Source organism: Marmota flaviventris, chromosome 6, assembly GCF_047511675.1.
Source record: "Marmota flaviventris isolate mMarFla1 chromosome 6, mMarFla1.hap1, whole genome shotgun sequence".
NCBI classification, from domain to species: Eukaryota; Metazoa; Chordata; class Mammalia; order Rodentia; family Sciuridae; genus Marmota; species Marmota flaviventris.
In genome coordinates, this window is record NC_092503.1 from 35940743 (window position 1) to 35959346 (window position 18604).

At 31.3% G+C, this 18604-nt stretch overlaps 1 protein-coding gene across 2 annotated transcripts in view; it reads left to right on the plus strand.

Moving 5' to 3' along the window:
* The first annotated feature begins 315 nt into the window (after window positions 1–315).
* Window positions 316–18604, plus strand: part of Themis (thymocyte selection associated) — a 201095-nt gene continuing 182806 nt past the window's right edge. For both annotated transcript variants that reach the window (XM_027947373.2, XM_071613042.1), the window contains exon 1: window positions 316–638. In XM_027947373.2, coding sequence (XP_027803174.2) covers window positions 548–638 — 91 coding nt within the window. In that variant the 5' untranslated portion in view covers window positions 316–547. The remainder of the gene's footprint in view (window positions 639–18604) is intronic.

Here is an 18604-nt window from a genome sequence, read left to right on the forward strand (position 1 = left end):
GGAGAAATAATGAATTAATGCAGTGTCATTTTTAAGATTAGACTTGAGTTATACTGATATATTCTGATCTTTCCTATCGGACAAGCCACCAACAACTCTGACCCGAAAGTGTTGGCATGACTGTAGATGCACACCTGGGCCATCAAAAGACCGAGTGAGCTACTTGCCAATTCTCATATCACCCCACCCCCCATCCTGTTCTACTGTGGCAGAAGGAAATGAAGCCACAAGGAGAACAAAAAGAGCTGTAAAACACTTGTCTCCTGCTTCCTCATACCCTTATTATCCTCCCCACACAGAGCTGTTCCACCGGATTTGGCTCCAGTGTGGCATTCTGCCTGCCTGACCCCGGACGAATTATGAGCAAGGACAGCAACTACAGTGGAGTACCTCCCCACAGAGATGCTTCACCCTGGTTGGTTACAGTGTGACATCCTGCCTGCCTAAGGGAGGAATTATGAACAAGGACCTGAGCTGTAGACAAGTAACACGCAGAAGCCACAAGTTTTTGTAAGAACCAAGTCTACACACAACCCAAGCCAGAGCAATGGCATTATCATTGGAAGAATTTGTTCACTCTCTTGACCTGAGGACCCTCCCCAGGGTCCTTGAAATCCAGTCAGGCATCTATTTTGAAGGTAAGCATTCTCTGGTTCCATTACTAGCTAAAAAGTGCTTCTAAAGTGTATATTCTTGGGGATTGGTGGGGGAAATTTTTATAAAGAATATATGTGTTCTGTAAAGGAAAGGTGATCATAGAAAAGAAATTAATTAACTGATGAATGGTCAAGACCCAATAGCATTAAACAAAGAAGAGCCTAGGTAAGTCATTGGGGTGAATGGGGATAAGGATTTAGGTGAAGCTTCTTGGGATTTTTGTAGGCTTTCAATAGTTCCATGAATGGTGAATTATTTCTGCTTATTCTTTGAAACTGGTTGTAATCAAGAGAGGAAAAAATTAAAGTTATTGATATGTGTTCCTAGAATATAAAACAAAATACCAATGAAAAAAACAAAAACAAATATCAAAAGCACACTGTTTTCAAAGAAATGTTTCCCAAGCTCTTAGGATTTCTAAGTCTGTGTTTCATCAATGCTTCCCTTATTCTTTCACTAACGGCCTGACTCCTAATTTCTTAAATAATGGCAATTTTTATTTGAAGGTATAAAAATCGATGTTCATTGCTGGGTGCAGTGGTGTATACATATTTTCCCAGCTACTTAGAAACTGAGGCAGAAGAATTGTGAATTTGAGGTCAATAAAAATAAAACAAAACAAGAAAATGATGCTTATTCATCACAATTTTTTAAAATTATATTGAAAAGTCATAGTTCAATTAAAATTATCAAATTTTGGTATAACTAATTAAAGTATATTAATTCAGATAAGAGGATAATTAAAAATTCTCATATATAACCTGGAATATTTTAATGTTTAGTTTGAACATATGCAAGATATAAGAACCATTTTTCCAGGAAAATATGTAATTTTCTTCACAGAAGGGTAGAATTGGGGCTGAGGTTATAGTTTAGTGATAGAGCACATGTCTGGTGTGCAAGAGGCCCTAGGTCCCATCCCTAGCACCCCAAAATTAAATGAAAGGAGGGATGAGGTTGTAGCTGAGCTGGGGTTGTAGCTCAGTTGTGGAGCACTTGCCTAGCATGTGTGAGGCACTGGGTTCAATCCTCAGCACCACATAAAAATAAATTTAAAGAAAGGTATTGTGTTCATTTACAACTTAAAAAAAAATTTTAAATAAAATACATGAAAGGAGAGAGAGAAAGACTTTGAAAAAAAGATGATAGAATTGAAGCAATAATAGAGTCAGATTCCAGTCAAAATACTGGGAAAATTATTTAAAAAACTGTTGGTAGGTAAGTCTTTTCCATTCATAGACAGTCTCTGACTCATGATGGATAGAAAACAATTTTTCAACTTTATGTTGATATAAAAAGCATACTCACAGATCATTTTGTTTTTCATTTTCAGTATAGTATTTAATCAATTGCAAGAAATATTAAGTGCTTTATTACAAATAGGCTTTCTGTTAGATGATTTTGCACAACTCTTTAGGCTGATGTAAATGTTATGAGCATGTTTAAGGTAGGCTAGGCTAAGCTATAAAGCTCAGTAGGTGAGGAATATTAAACACATTTTAAACTTATATTTTCAAATTACAATGGATTTTTCAGGAGGTAAACCCATTATAGTCAAGGAGTATCTGCTAGGTGTTATGAAATAGAGATTGACACATGTCAGCTCCAACTTGTATGTACACACACACACACACACACACACACACGCACGCACATACTCCACACCCTTGTAAAATAATTAATTGGAACAGCTTATTATATAGTTTTGTTTAATTCATTGGTACATTGATTATTTGGAATCAGACCATCTTTATTCAAGTGTGCCATATTTGGACTTCAGTTTCTAAGCCAGCCCCAAATTGTCTCATAGTTTAAGTTTTTAAGGCTTTAAGATGTTTTTCATGTCTAGGAAAGATTTGTTCTTTAATATTTTATACGAACTTTACAGTTTTACATTTGATTTTTAGTCCACTTTGAGAACATTTGCCAGGAGGTGTAGAGATATACAATTTCAGTTTTCTCTATACAATAATGTCTTGAGCTGGCCATCTTTTCCCCATCGATTTTCATTGCCACCTTTACATCATACTATGTGCTCACATATGAATCCATCTGTTTCTGATATGTTTTCTATTCCTTTAGTTTACATTTTTCTTAATTGAATCAATGATCACACTATTTTTGTAATAATGGTTCTGAAATGTGTTAATATGTAGTCAGTGTTTATTCAGACCACGCCCTTGTTTTCATTCCATTTTTCTAAGTTCATTTAGGTATGCTTTTTGAATACATTTTTTAAATCAATTGATTCCATTAGAAATCCAGCTGGGATTTTTATTGAGTGTACTTATTTAATATATTAACTTGGGAAGAAATGACATTTTTATGTTGTTTTACAAATGAAAGATGTTTAGACCTTCTTCATACTTTATTATTTTACTACTATGTTGTAATTCAATCAAGATGAATTTTCACAAAATAAGCACATTCATATAACCATTATTGTAGTCTAGAAATAGAAAACTACAATTATTATGCCTTCCCCTTTTCAGTTGTCTTCCCCCAAATTAACCACTATGATGATGTTTGTCCATTTATGAATGTTATAAGAAGGGAGAATTATGGTATGTGTTCTTTTCTAGTTGGCATACATGTTTAACATTATGTTTTAAAAACTAACCTACATTGTTTTATATAGTTTATTCATTTTTAGTGCATATTATATGTTTTGGATATATAAACCACAATGTATTTATCATTCTATTGCTAATGGGTATTTGAGTTGTTTCCAGTTTGAAGTTGTTACCAGTAATGTTGTCATGAGCATTCTTGTTAAGTTCATGTTCACATGTATATGCATTCAGTTGGGTATAACAATAAGATAGTTTGCTATGTCATGTGGTATATAAATATTCAGACTTGGTAGGTATTTAAAAAGTCTAAGCAGTTCCAATTTGCATTCCTGTTGACAGTCTATGAGATTTGCAATTAAACCATATGATGACAACACTTGGTATTACTGGTCTACTAAATTTTAGTCATTCTCCTGAGAATACAGTGGTAGCTCATGTCTCCCTTATGATTAATGAGATCAACACTTTTTCATGTGCTTTTTTGGTTAACTTGAACCTTCTCTTTATAACATTCATATCTATTGCTCATTTCTATTAGATTTTATAAATTTTTATTGCTCATTTTATGAAATATATATAAAACTGAGTCTTTGTCAAGTGTCTGTGTGGCAAATATCCCCTCTCATTGTGTAGCTTAATATTTCATTTTCTTAACAGTATCTTTTAATGGATGTATGTTTTTAATTTTAGAGTTACTGTGGTCAATTTATAACTGTATTCCTTTTCATGTGTTGTCAAGGAAATACATTTTCTGTATCCTAAGTTTATTAAAATATTCTGTTATCTTCAAGAAATTATATTTATCCTTACTTTCAGATAATAAAATTTCAGGTAAGAAATTGAGTTTTATATATGGCTTAAAGATGAAACCAAGATTTTTTTTTTCTTTTATACAGACAATTAGTACAGTGACATTGAAAAACTGTTTCTTCTGATGCATTACTATGTTTATAACTTCTATGTACATGCCTGAGTCTCTTTCGAGAACTTCTATGCTGTTCCATTCATTTAATTGCTATCTTCATACCAATTTCATCCTATCTAAATTTATGTAGATTTGCAACAATATAAAATTTAGTTTTTAATATAAAATAATACATTGCTCTTGTTCTCAAACTTGATTGCATATTTGAAACACCTGAGATGTTTTAAAATGTTGATGACTGGATTTTTCCTTAAGATCTAAGAATTTAACTATGAAAGAGGTAAGGTGTCACCATCAGGTTTCTAAGAATGTCCCTGATAATACAGCCAAATTTGAGAACTACTACTGTAGAATAAGCTCTACAACTTATTATTCTCTTTCAAGTCTGGCTCTTTGAATTTTCATATACATTTTAGCATTGACTTATCAACTTCCACAAAAGTCCTCCCAGAATTCTGATTAGCAGTGCATTGATTTGAAGAAAATTAACATCATTTTAAATTAAGTCTTCTGATCTATGAACTGAGTGTAGCTCCCTAGTAATATAAGTCTCCTTTCGTACTGTCAATAATGTTCCATGACATATTTATGGAGAACTTGCATTTTTTTTCAGATTTATTTTTAGTTTCTTGAATTTTTTGTGGCATTGTAAGTGATATCTTTCTACATTTGCATTTCTCTTTGTTGCATTGGTTGAATTTTAAGAGCATATCTTTAGATTATTATCTTTGATTTTTTTTAAAAAAGCACATTCATGTTTTCTATGAATATGGATGGGTTTTCTTTCTCTTTCCAATGATTGTGCTTTTTCCCCTTGAACTGAAACACTGGTTACTGCTTTCAGTACAATAGCAAATAGGATTAGGGATAAAGAACTTCCCTATCTCAGTCATAACCACAGATAGAGTCAGCAATTTAGTACCAATTATGCTCATTTTACATTAAAGAAGTTTCTGTTTTTGAAAAGATTTTCCAAAATAAAAATCATGAATATATTTACCAAATATTCTCTGTGTCTTTTATAATAGTCATATAATTTCATTCTTATATGTTGATTTTTACTTTCTGTAATGGGGCTTGAACCCAGGAACTTGCACATGCTAGGTGAATGCTCTATCCAGCCCTATGGTTTGCTATTTTTTTTAAAAGAAATTTTGTATCTCTTTTAGGGAATGAAATTGGCTTAATTTTTTTTACTACTTATAATGTCCTACTCAGGCTCTCATATTAAATCAAGTTATGTTGAATATGTGAAATTAATTGGGTAGAGTCTTTTTCTATTCCTTCAAAGATATTATAAAAGTTTGGGGTTATTTTTATTTAAATATTTAGTGGAATTTCCTATGAAATCATTTTAAGCAGGGATTTCTAATGTAGAAATCTTTTAAATTATAAATTTCAGGTTTTTTAAGAGTACTTTTTTCCATCCAGGGTCATAGTTTTGTTTTGTTTTTCCATTTAAAAAACAAAGCAAAAAATCCAGAACACTTATGACAGTTAAGAAAATGTCTCCATAGAGATCTTTTTATTTTTTATTTTTTCCTTTTAATTTATGTTTTTTATTGGTGCATTGTGATTAGAAGTAATAATGGGATTCATTATGACATATTTGTATAGACACATAACATAATTTGGTCAGTCTCATTCCCCAGGCCCCTTCCTTTCCTTCCCTTCTTCCCTCTCCCTAGTCTCCTTCCTCTACTGGTCTCTCTTCTAATTTCATGAGATCCCCCCCTTTTTTTCTATAGAGATCTTACGTGTCTTAGGCTAGTGCCAAGAATGCACACAGATACACATGTGAATTTATATTACTGCATTGACCTAGCTTTTTACTGTTTTTCAATGAGGTAGAGAACTGTGATGAAATATTATCAGCAGTAGTGAATTAATTCTCTTGTGATTTCTAATAGTTTTTATCTTTTTTATTTTGTTGGATTTCCTAACTCAATATTGATATCATTAGACATCATTCAGAGTTCTACTGTTCCTACCATTTTAGCTTGCTTTTACTTTCCTTACCATGTGGGGCTAGGCCCTCTAGTACTATGCTAAGCAATAGTGGGAATCTTTTCCTTAACCCTAATCATAAAAAAAAAAAATCATCCAAATTCCTTTATGATGTATAATGTTTTAAGGTTTAAAATTCAACTTTTTCTAAATTAAGTGAGTTTCTCTCTTTGCCTCATTTTCTAGGTGTTTCCAAAATAAATATCTGATCAATGCTTTTCATCATTAAGATAATGTGATTTGCTTTCTTTAGTCTATCTATATGAGTTACTTTGAAACATTTTTTCCAGTGTTTAAGAATCTTTAATATCACATATGCATTTTTTTGAAATATAATATAGATATTTGTTATTATACTCAGATTTTTTGCATTTAATTACAATTAAAATGAACTGATAGATTTATCTGTTTTAGTTTTAAGATAACACTAGCTTTCTAAAATGAGATACATAGAATTTGTTTTCTATTTTCTGAGGTAATTTTCTAAATTTAATATCTGATTTTAAGTTCTTTTTCTGATTTTAAGTTCTTTCCTAAAATTTGGTAGAACTCTCTTGTAAAAACTAATCAATCATGGAATCTTTGAAGAGAAACTAAAATGTGATTTTTCCTCATATTCCCCATTATTTTGCTTCTTTTATTGATTTCTAATCTAATCTTCATTATTTTTTTCTTGCTTCTCTATTTGCTCTCTTACCCTTTTCTAACTTCCCATAGCAAATCAGTATTCATTTTTAAAACTTTTTTTGCTTCTTGATAAATGTATTTAAAATTAATTTTTTTCTAAATAATTTTATCGACGGTTTCCCAGACCTTTCATCATGTAGCATTTCCATTATTACTCAGTTCCAATTACAATTTATTTTCTTTTAAATTCCATGGCTTTTTATTTTATTTATTGGCATAGCATATGGAATTTTTTTTAGCTATCCTTTTTCTTTTCATTAATAATTTTATTGGCCAGATGTAGTGGCACATACCTGTAATCCAGAGGCTGAAACAGGAAGATCTCGAGTTTGAGAACAGCCTCATCAACTTAGTGAGATCTTGTCTCAAAAAAAAAAAAAAAAAAAGAAAAAAAAAACATAAAAAGCATAAAAAGGATTGGGGGTATCGCTCAGTGGTAAAGCACCCCTGGGTTCCATCCTCAGTACCAATAATAATAACAATGATGATAAGGATGATGATGATAATTTCATTGTATTTTGTTGGTGAATAATACAATGTACTATAGTATTTCTTTGTAATTGATTGAGGTTTCTTTTAAATTGTAAAACATGTCCTACTTTGAGGTTTGAGGGAAATTGAAAACAACTGATGTCAAGTAATGTGAGGCTGTGAGATACTATATTGAAAACTCCAACAGATAACCACAGTGACAATGTTAACAAAGTAAACTGTTATTAACATGTTATCCAAGCACTCATTATTTTAGGAAGGTAAGTTTGTCCTACTGATGTCATTCATAGAACTTAGGTTGTAAGCTCAGAACTCTGCTTCCTGAGAAAATTACAAATGAGAAATGATTCTATAGCCAATTTACAACATTTAGCCTTTGTTTTGTTGTCATTAAGTAGCCTTTATTGTAACTATGGAGGTTAATGTAGAGATTAATTGAGCTATTGTATATAAAGTCTTTAGCAAAATGATTGGCCCACATTTATCTTCCAGTAAATCATTGCTATTATTATTACTACCTAGATGTTGGTATTTGAGAAGAAAAACTTATCACCATTTCTCAAAAGTAAAATAGAGCTAATTCAAATTCTTCTGTTGCTTCATATATGAACATAAATTGAATAGAGAGAAAAATTATAAAAATTAAAACATTAACCTAGAACCGATTTAAAACTATTGAGCTATGAACTTTAAAAATGACTAGAAATTAAATTCATAAAATAAATAATTTTCTTATTGCCAAATTCTCCAAAATATGCAAGTGTGGAAAAAGACAAACAACAAACTAGGAAAATAATCAGATCATATACAACAGACAGAATGTAAATATCTTCACTTTTTATAATTACTATGTAACATTAACAAAAGTGTGTCTAAAATTTAAGAATAGAAAAAAAATGTAAAAAGCAGTTTTTGTGCCATAAAAATATAAGATATCTTCAAATCTAACAAAAAATGTGTATGAATTAAATCATTATTTACCTTTTAAAAGTCAAAGGTAAGAAAAAAGATTCATAAAGCCCAACATAAGCACAGATGGCTACAAAGGAGGTGAGGCATAGATGGAGGGTGTATAGACTTTCCAGGTAGCCACTGGGCAATTGCAATTGTAAAATATGCTTAAACATCTGACGTCTAGGAATTAAGTTTAAAATATAATTACAAAAGAAAAAATAAGGATTATTATAAGAATGCTCATAGAAGCATGTTTTTTTAATGGACATTAAGCAAGCTTCAGCATGGAATAGCTTATATAAATAAGCATGATACATTAAATGGCATTATTCCAAGGGCTAGATTATAATTTGGAAAAACACAAAGCGTCTCCCCTTTTGGAGCTGATAACCCAGTAGATGGGACAAATGAAAAATAAATGATAGATTTTAATATATGCAAATTACTGATTAAGAATAAAATGAAGTAGAGGGGAGATCTTTGGATCCAGTAACCAGGATTCATCCCTTAGTTTTCCTATGTTCTCACACATATTAATAAGTGCTGATGTTTTTACCCCTATGAACAGTTAATTTCTCTTAAAACTAAATCAAGGCACCATCATCTCTCTTCTGGATTATGATACTGTTGATGAAATGAAACTTTAACAGGTGTCTGAATAAACTCTAGAAATGAGGCTTGCAAACATCTGGAAGAGGAGCACTGTTGCTGAGGACTGAGCAAGTACAAACCTTTTAAAAGCTTGTTTCATGTGGTGGAGACACAGGGAAGAGACCAAAGGGACTGAAGCAGAACATTCGATAAGAAAAGACACGGATTGGAAGGCTGGAGACATAAACGGGCAAGCCCACCCAAATCTTATAGGTCTCAAAGATGTAGTGACATATAGCATGGGACACAATAGGGCTGAGGAAATGGGTTGGGCCTATAAGATAAGGTGGTAAGGGAAGGCCACTGTGAAGAGCAGATTTCTCAGTAGACAATCTAAATATGGAGAAGAAACAGCCAAGAAAAAATCTGGAAAATGAGGGTTCCAGAGTGAATAGACAGAGTAAACATCCAGAGACCCAAAGTAGCTTAGACTATTTGAGGAAGAGAAAATATAACCCAGAACCTCAAGCATATAGGAAGCAGGAAGGAGAGTCAAACGAGAGAAGGTGTGAAGGGTGAGAGCATTTCAAGGATTTTGGTTTACAGAAAGTGAATGCCAATGATCTGCTAGAGGCAAGAGATTGACAGTGTCTTTTTTGGAGGATCATTAAGTGCCTTGGGGAGAACAGATGATGTGGGGCAAATGTGGACTAAGTAGGCACATTTGAAGGCTATACAATAATCCAAAAGATATATGATGGTGTCTTTCCTTAGGTATAAGAGAAATGAACAGTCAGGATGTGCTTTAGAGGTAAAAATGTTAAGACATGCTAATGGATTTGATATGGGTGTGAGCAAATGAGAAGATTTTGCCTTAAGCCACTGAGCAAATCTTGTGCATTTGACAAAGTGGTGGAGAGCAAGGGAAGTTAGGTTTGGTGAGAATAGCAAAAGTTCTACTTTAGACACATTAAATGTAAATATTATTTATCTAGGTGGACATTTCAAGTAGACAATTGAAAATTTAGTTTTGGCCATAGAGGAATCGCATCATGATCAGAAGGCTCCATCTATGACTTAATAGATCAGGAGTTTATTTGATCAAAGATTTCATCAATATATCTTTCATATATGTATTTTATTTCTCTATCAATATTTGCTTTCATGCTAAAGAATACATGACCCTGGTGTACTGGCATATTTCTGTAATTTCCAGTGACCTGGAGGCTAGGGCAAGAGGATCACAATTTCAAGCCCAGCTTGAGCACCTTAGCAAGACCCTGTCTCCATATAAAAACTAAAAGGGCTGAGGATGTACCTCAGTTATAGAGGGATCCTAGGTTTAATCCCCAGTACTGAAGATGAAAAACACCAGTAATATTTTAAATGATTCTAAATTCTAATTTTTATTCATAATGCAAACCTGTTTCTCTCTCAAAAAACCTGCTAACTTTATTTTAACATTAACAATTAATATATGCATCAAATTAATGTAACTATTAAATATTTTTATTACTGAAAATGTTGATTAAACACCTTATAATACAGTGATTCAAATAGTTCTAATTTAATTATTTCAGTACTTACTTTGAATGGGAGCTATGAAAGCTACCTCATAAGCTTCCAATGTACACCATATGTAACCTACACATAGAGTATGCCTATCATTAATATTTGTGCCTATCAATTTATATGTGAAATAACCTCCATAAATCTGAATTTAGCCATTTCATTAGATAGCATTTGTATGCAGATGATGCCAAGCCTGAACTAGTAGAAGTGCTTCTATGCCATTTTCTTTCTTGATAGGTTCTGCAATCTTTAATTCTGGAGAGGCTTTGTAGGTATCCTGTGAAGTGCTTGTCTATTTCATGAAGGCTAGTATCATTAAAATTAGAGTGTAACAAGTCTTAACTTGACAAACATTAACTCTGTTATATGAAAGTATATTGAAAAAAAATGAATGCATGAGGAACATTCTTTTGACACTTATGTTTTGGGATTCACAGTGTGTCTCAGCCTAATGTATACTACACATATCATATGTCTCTGATGTAAAGATAACTGACAACTTTTTAACATCAAATACTAGTAAACTTAAAATTAAATATTAGTAAACGTTTACATTAAATACTGGGATAGTTTAATTTTCTTATTTGTTTCTTATAGGAATTAATATAAAGTTTTAACATTTTGCTTATCTCAAATCTTATACTTAATGAAATGTGCAGGCTGGTTTTAGATTCTTGCTAGGAGATGACAGATTACCACCATAAGTCCCTCTTAGATTAAAGTTCTGCATAATTATGACGTATGTATAGATAAATTGACCTGTGCTATCATGTCATCTTCAATTTTTTGAAAGAATGGTTTATAACTAAGGAACAAATTTGAGAAATCAAAACACGGTATTCATCAATTTATTTTCTCCTACTTTGAGTACATGATAGGATTGCATTTCCCAGACCTTAATGGTCATATGTCATGTCCTGGAATATAATAACAGCAAAAGTAGTGAGTGTCATTTTGGAGCATAGGCCTTACAGACCAGCACATAATTTAACATATTCCATCCTCAAAGACTCCATTGAAATGGCAATTTCACCATCCTGGCTTGCTAAGTGACTATAATTAGCAGATTCTATCATCACCCACTTGCATTGGACATGAAATGAAATAAGAAGTATACCTTATTGTTTAAATCTCTGATATTTTGATGTTCTTTTTTATCTTAACATAACCTAAGGTTTTCTTACTGATATGATGATGCAATTTGTTATGGTTGAAACTGAACTTTTTATCAATTCAAAAAATTAGACATCAGGCATATTGGAATCTTGTAATGTCAGGGAAAGTACTTGAATAATGATGCTAACACCTGCTCAAAGGAAAGTGAGTTCACCACTTAGTATTCAGGAAATGATCTATTGCTTCTTTGAGGATGCTTCATATTGCTAACATTACCACTCACCCTTATTTGCTTTAGTAACCGTTTTGGTATTGATTTTTAAAAGTTAGTAAAAAAAAAAAAAAAAAAAAAAAAAAACCTCACAGGTTTTAGCATTATGTTCTATTAAGCGTTCTCCAATGACTTTATTTTTTGCCCTAAGAATAAAAATCTTTCCGTGAGTAATAAAGCCCTGTACTGTCTCCCTGAGTTTGTTGTCTACTATTCTTTCTTCTTCCTGATGCTCTGGCTTCTTCACTGTTCCTCAAACTTAGGAGCTCTTCTCTTGCCCCAAGTTTTGCTCACACTATTTCCTTGGACTGGAAAGCTCCTGTATTCAGACATTGACTTGGCTACCTCATTTTTCTATGAGATTTATAACTCCCATAATTTCCCCACTATGCTTTCTCTACCTTCCATATTCTGTTCTTTATTTTCCTATTTACCAAAACACCTATCTCCTTCTTACAGACAAGCAATTAATTATTCATTTTTTTCTGTCTCCCCATATTAAATTTTTTCATACAGTTTTACTGAGGTATAATTTACATACTACCAAAGTCACTCTTCATAAGAATACAATTTAATAGTTTCAACTAAATTGATAGAGTTGTACAGCCATCATCAATTTAAGACCATTTCTACCACCTCAAAGAACTGCCTTGAAGTAGTTTGCCATCAATCTCCACTTGCTTTCCTAGCCTCAGAAAGCCACTCATCTAATTTCTGTCTATAAATTTGCCCTTCAGAATTGGTTCGTATAAAATTAATCACACAAAATAAAGTCTTTTTCGTCTTGCTTTTTTCGTGTAGCAAATTTTCGTGTAGCTCATCCACATTGTAGCATGTATTTTGTTCCTTTTTTATTGCTACATGATGTTTTATTGTATGGATATATCACATTTTTTTTACACCCAATGCCAGTTTAAGGATGCTCAGTTTGTTTTATGTTTGGAGATATTAAATAATGTGCCATTCAAAATTTCCACCAATAACATCTGAGGATCCCAATTTTACTCCATCCTCACTCCTCACTCAAGTGTTGTCTTTATATTATAGCCAGTATTTTCTTATTGTCATTTTAATTCACATTTCCCTAATGACAAATGATGTTGAATAATTTTTCCTATGCTCATTAGCAATTTATTTGCCTTCTTTCATAAAATGTCCCCTCAACATTTTGACTGTATTGTTACTTGTTGCTGAATTATAAAAATTCTTTATATATTCTGGATTATTCGATTTGTAAATATTTTCTTTTTTCATTTTCTTAAACTTATTTTGAAGTAAAAGCTTTTAAATACTTATAAAGTCCAATTTATGTATTTTTACCCTCGAGGGCTTATTCTTTTGTATTATGTTGACTAACCCAAGGTCAGAGATTTCCCTTCTGTTTTTTATGATGGGTGTGTGTCAAGGACCACTCTGGGTTTGATTATTTTCCAGGACTCACATAACTCACAAAAGCTCTTATACTCAAGGTTATGTTTATCATTATTTAACAAAGTTTTATGACAGGAATGTATTGGCACATTTGAGGGGGAAATGAGAAACCAGTAAGGCTGCTAGGAGAGAAAAAAATGATCAGAAATATTATCAAAGATGAAACAGTAGAGAATCTTATATAGTCCTTTTGGATGCTGTAATGTATTATGGGGAACCTGGAGATACCAACCTAAATAGCAAAAAGAGCTAAAAACTCTGAAGGCATTTTTCTTCATTATGAGTTTACAAAGCATACACCATTTATTTTCACTTTTTATCAAGAAAAATGCTGATGAAAAATCATACATACATTCACAGAAGTCAAAGCATAATTTTGTCTTGAGTTCATAAATAAGATGCTCAAAAGTGTTTCTTGTAGCAATTTTAAAATGTCAAAAAGATGTTTTTTCACTCTTGGAAGCAAAAATTTTTAAGTATAATGTTTTGAATATATTAAATGTTATATATTTCTTGTTTCTGCAAAAATATGTTAAACTCATGGAAATCATTCTCTAAAATTATATATATGTATCCCTTCATTAAAAAGTAAAAACCTTTTTAATTTGTTGATAGACCTTTATTTTATTTATTTATTTTTATGTGGTCCTGAGGATTGAACCCAGTGCCTCACACATGCTAGGCAAGCGCTCTAGCACTGAGCCACAACCCCAGCCCCATATCCCTTCATTTTTTAAAATTTTATTTCATACATCTTTCCTTCTACAAAATGAACTAAGTATGATCCCTCCCCTGAAGGACTCCTTGGGACAGTAAAAGGAGATGAATGTAGTTTATTAAATCAATATTTATAATACAATGTGTATAATGCTCTGACATAAACAGTTTTGAGAGCACTAGGGAGCTGTAACTTACCACCCATGAAAGACAGAGGAAGCTTAACAAGAGGTGATAATTTTGCTGGTGTTTGTAGCCTAAATAAAAAATAACTAAGTAAATAAGAAACTTTCAGAATGAGAGAAAAGTATTTAGAAGGTTATACAAGTTTTAAAATTCAAAATGTGGTCCAATTGCTGCTCAGGAATAGCGGATAATCAGGCATTTGTAGTCATATTTTAAATGGCTCCCAAATTAAAACTAAGAATATTGAATTTCTACTGTAATCAATATACATTATAAAATAAATTATTTTTATGGACTGAATATTTGCCTTCCTCCAATCAGTATGTTCAAGTCCTAATTCCCAGCGTGACTGTATTTAAAGATAGGAAACTTTAAGGAAGCAATTAAGTTAAATGAGGTCATAAGGGTGGAACTCAGATCGGATGGGATTAGTGTCCATATAAGAGGAGACCCAAGAGTGTTCTCTCTCTTTCCACCCACATGGGGAAAGGCCATGCCACAAGGTAGCAGGGTGCAAGCCAGGAAGAATATCCTTACCATAAAAACTGAATCAGTTAAAACTAAGGGAAAATTAATTCTTACTGTTTAAATACGTAGCCAGTGGTAAAAAGGTAGCCATTATTGGTATTTTGAAAGTTGCCAAGAAAAAAAAAAAGAAAGAAAGAAAGAACAAAGAATTTCTGAGACTTCTAAAGCAAAACATCCTGAATGAGTGGATCAGATATCCATTCTAACAGAGATTTAGCACATGGAAATAAAAAAAGAGATAAAAAGCAAGGAGCTAAGAGCAACACAAGCCCTGGTATTTTTGAGTTGAATCTTCTGAGCTTGACAATTTATGGGATGCAGTGAACAATGGAGGAGTTAAAATTTTCCAGATTTGTAGAATGGTAAACGATAAAAACATAAAGTGAATAATTCAGTTATATTCCAATGAATTGGAGGACCCTATAAAACATCCTCATACAAATAGACTTGAGACAGCCAAAATCATGCATCTCAAGTACAAGGAATGGTGGAGTGGTCACGGCTGACATTACAGATATGTACGTCTTATTATTTCAGAGATTGTCCTATGGTCCATGTATCACGCAAGAAAAAAAAAAAAAAAAACATGTGGGTTCCAAAGAACACCAACATGGGTGGTGTGGATACAGGAGACATCTATAAAACCAAAAAATCTGCCTCTGTATTGAAGGAGAAACATCAGAGTAGAGTGGTTGTTGGGAAAGAAATGACATATAGTACCAGATTGAGAACGTGAGAGAAATAAGAGTGTGGTTTTAGCAGGTGGTTTATGGTACATTAGTAAAGATTGATAGCTGAAAAATTGAAGGCTTACTATTGGGGAGATATATATATATATATATATATATATATATATATATATATATATATATATAATTACTTACTATTATATATATAAGTTGGATGTATAAGCATATATATACTACATATGTAATAAATATATTTTGTCTATGAAATAAGTGAATAGAAGTAATACAACATAATAATTATACTTATTATATGTTTCTTAACACATGCATTTGTGTTCATATATATGTACAAATAAATATTTAATCTATTGAAATTAGTTAATCCATTAGATTTATAAAGTTACTTAACTGTTGGAATTTTTTATGAGATTATTATGTTGATTGCCATTTTTCAGGGTAACCTATCTATCATAATGCCTGTTTCTGCTCGTGGGTTAAACTTAAAGTTTATTCTTGTTCTGCCCTTATGAAGAGTTTGAGAAATCCTATAATGAATGCTCTCATTATAGAATCAGCAATGTCTCTAAGGTATTTTGTAACAATTAACTAATGACGATTTGATTGCCTAGGTAAAAATACATAAGAAATAACAGTAGTGGCTACATGTTTGTCTTGTATTTAAGTAACTTATTACTAATGAGAATTTAATGATATGACATTGAAGAATTGACTCTAAATCTGATTGAATAAGTATATTGACCAATGATATTTAATGAATTACACATTATATAAAGATGAATCTATGGATTTAATGTTTGTATGAGAGTTCATGTGACAAAAATTATGTCTGTATTAATAGCCACAAAATTCATATATGGTTAATAAAATTAATCTTTTACTAGCTTAATTTAATCAGTCAGGGACATGATAGTAAAATCAGAACAAATTTAAAAACTATAGAATTAATATTCTAGTTGTACTTATTCATATTTCATAGGTTGTAGGTATTTAGTAAAAACAAAAACTTTTTTCACTTTTTGATATGAATTTACAATATGGATATTGGATTATATAGACTCAAGTGTGAAATAAAATTATTTAGAGTCTAATGATATATAGTGTGTTACATTTAAAAAATAATTTCTGCTTAAGAAAAATAGAGCAGTAGTATTTTTTACGTGAACTTATATTTGTAATGATTTAAATGTTAAATGTCTAACATTGAATTTCTCTATGTGCTTATATATATTATGCTTCCAAGGTATGAAATTACTCTTGAGAGCCAGGACAGACAGTCTCAGACATTAAAAACTGACAACTTTTGAAATTTAAAATGGATAATTATTTATTAGATAAATATAAATTTGCTCTGTGTGCATGGTGTATAGTTAAGCACTTAAATGAGTGTCCAAACTAAATTTGGAAACTTTAAATTTATTGGAATTATACTAATTTGACAATGTACAAAAATTATGCATTAGGCTACATTCTTATAGGCACAATCTTGCCAGAAATGATGTTTGAATTTTTTTTCTTTTAAAAACTTTGGAATCATTATTCTGTTTTCTTTTTGTTTTTATTTTATTTTATTTATTATTGTTATTATTATGTTTTTTGTTTGTTTTTAATCTAAGACTCACACTTCAGCTACTGTCTGTAAACTCTAGCTATCAAAATGCAACTGGCAGAACACTGTAGGTGAGCAAGAAGTCACAGGTTTAATGTAATTAGACATTGTGTTTTTTTAAATAAGAATCAAAAACTTGAAGTTTAAAATTTCAGTGCATTTTTATATGTGTGCTTGAGTGAAATACATTTCTCTATAAAATTTAACTTAAGCAGAACTTGTTATTTAGGAAAAAGTTCTAAAACAGGTGCATCACAAAGAAGCTTAGATAAAAGTATTTCAGTTATATTCTTTTTAAAAGCTGTAGAGGAAAATAACTGCCAAAACATTCTTTTTTATGTTTATTTAAGTGGAGGTTTGCCAAAATGCAGACATTTTTGTATGAAGGGGTACATTATTTACATCAATAATAGAATATTCACATTCAAAATTTTCTCTTATGTGTTGTTACATACCAATCTTGACTATGCATAAAAGTAACCAGTGATTTCTCATCTTACATAAATAAAGATCATATGCTTTCTTAATTTCATAAATATGAAGAAATAATGAGCAAGAGTTTAAATAAAATTACATTTTTTGTTATCTGAATCATTTTCAAATGATATTAAATGGAAGTTTTGGCTAGTACTCGTTTTAATAGGCACAAATTACTGGTCAATTACTTATCGCAGAACAACATTTACGAAAGGAAATAAAATCAGGATGCCTTAAGAGTAGTAGTTACATTTTTGTATATTATATACTGGTAGATTTTTTTAGGCAATTCTAAATGACTAGTGAGTAAGTGTTGAAATGAAAGATAAAGTACTTGAAATTAGTGTATAAAAACCAGAAAATTGTTTGTAGAAATCTCAATCTTTGATGCAGTATTCAACCTCTTGAATTTAAAAATTTTATTTTTAATTGGAACATCTAATTTGTTTTACTCCTAATAAATATTTGGAATGGTCACATCTTTTAAAACCAGAATTAAAAAAAAAAAAAAAAAAAAAAAAAAAAAACTATGCCATGAAAGGTACTTAAATCAAATTTATACCTTTTCTTGTGAAATAGTACTTTTTTTCCCATGAAAATGGGACACTATAATTTGACAATAGTATTTTTTTTGTTGTTATTTTAAAGAAAAATAATCTATTAAAAGTTTTGTTAGGGCAGTTTTCTACTTACCTACTAACCATTCAGCTTTCTAATTTTAAAAAGCATAATTGGAACTAAAAGTTTTTCTCTAGGGTAGAAGGGTTGGTTTTAGTGATTCAGCATTTGTGTCAGTTAAGGAAAGAACACCTGCCCCATGAAGGATGTGTGAATTCTAACCACAAACCAAAGTGCCTTTTTCTTTTCTATCATTTTTTTTCAAACTTCTCTATTGACTTCAGGAAAAACTTAAAACATCAAAATAATGTTTTCCTGGAACTCTCAAAGTCAAATCATGAGTTGTTGTTGTTATTGTTTTTGTACTGGGGATTGAACAACCCAGGGTCACTTAAATACTGAGCCACATCCCAAACCCTTTTTATTTTTTATTTTGGGACAAGGTCTCACTAAGTTGCGTAGGGCCTCGCTAAATTACCTAGGCTA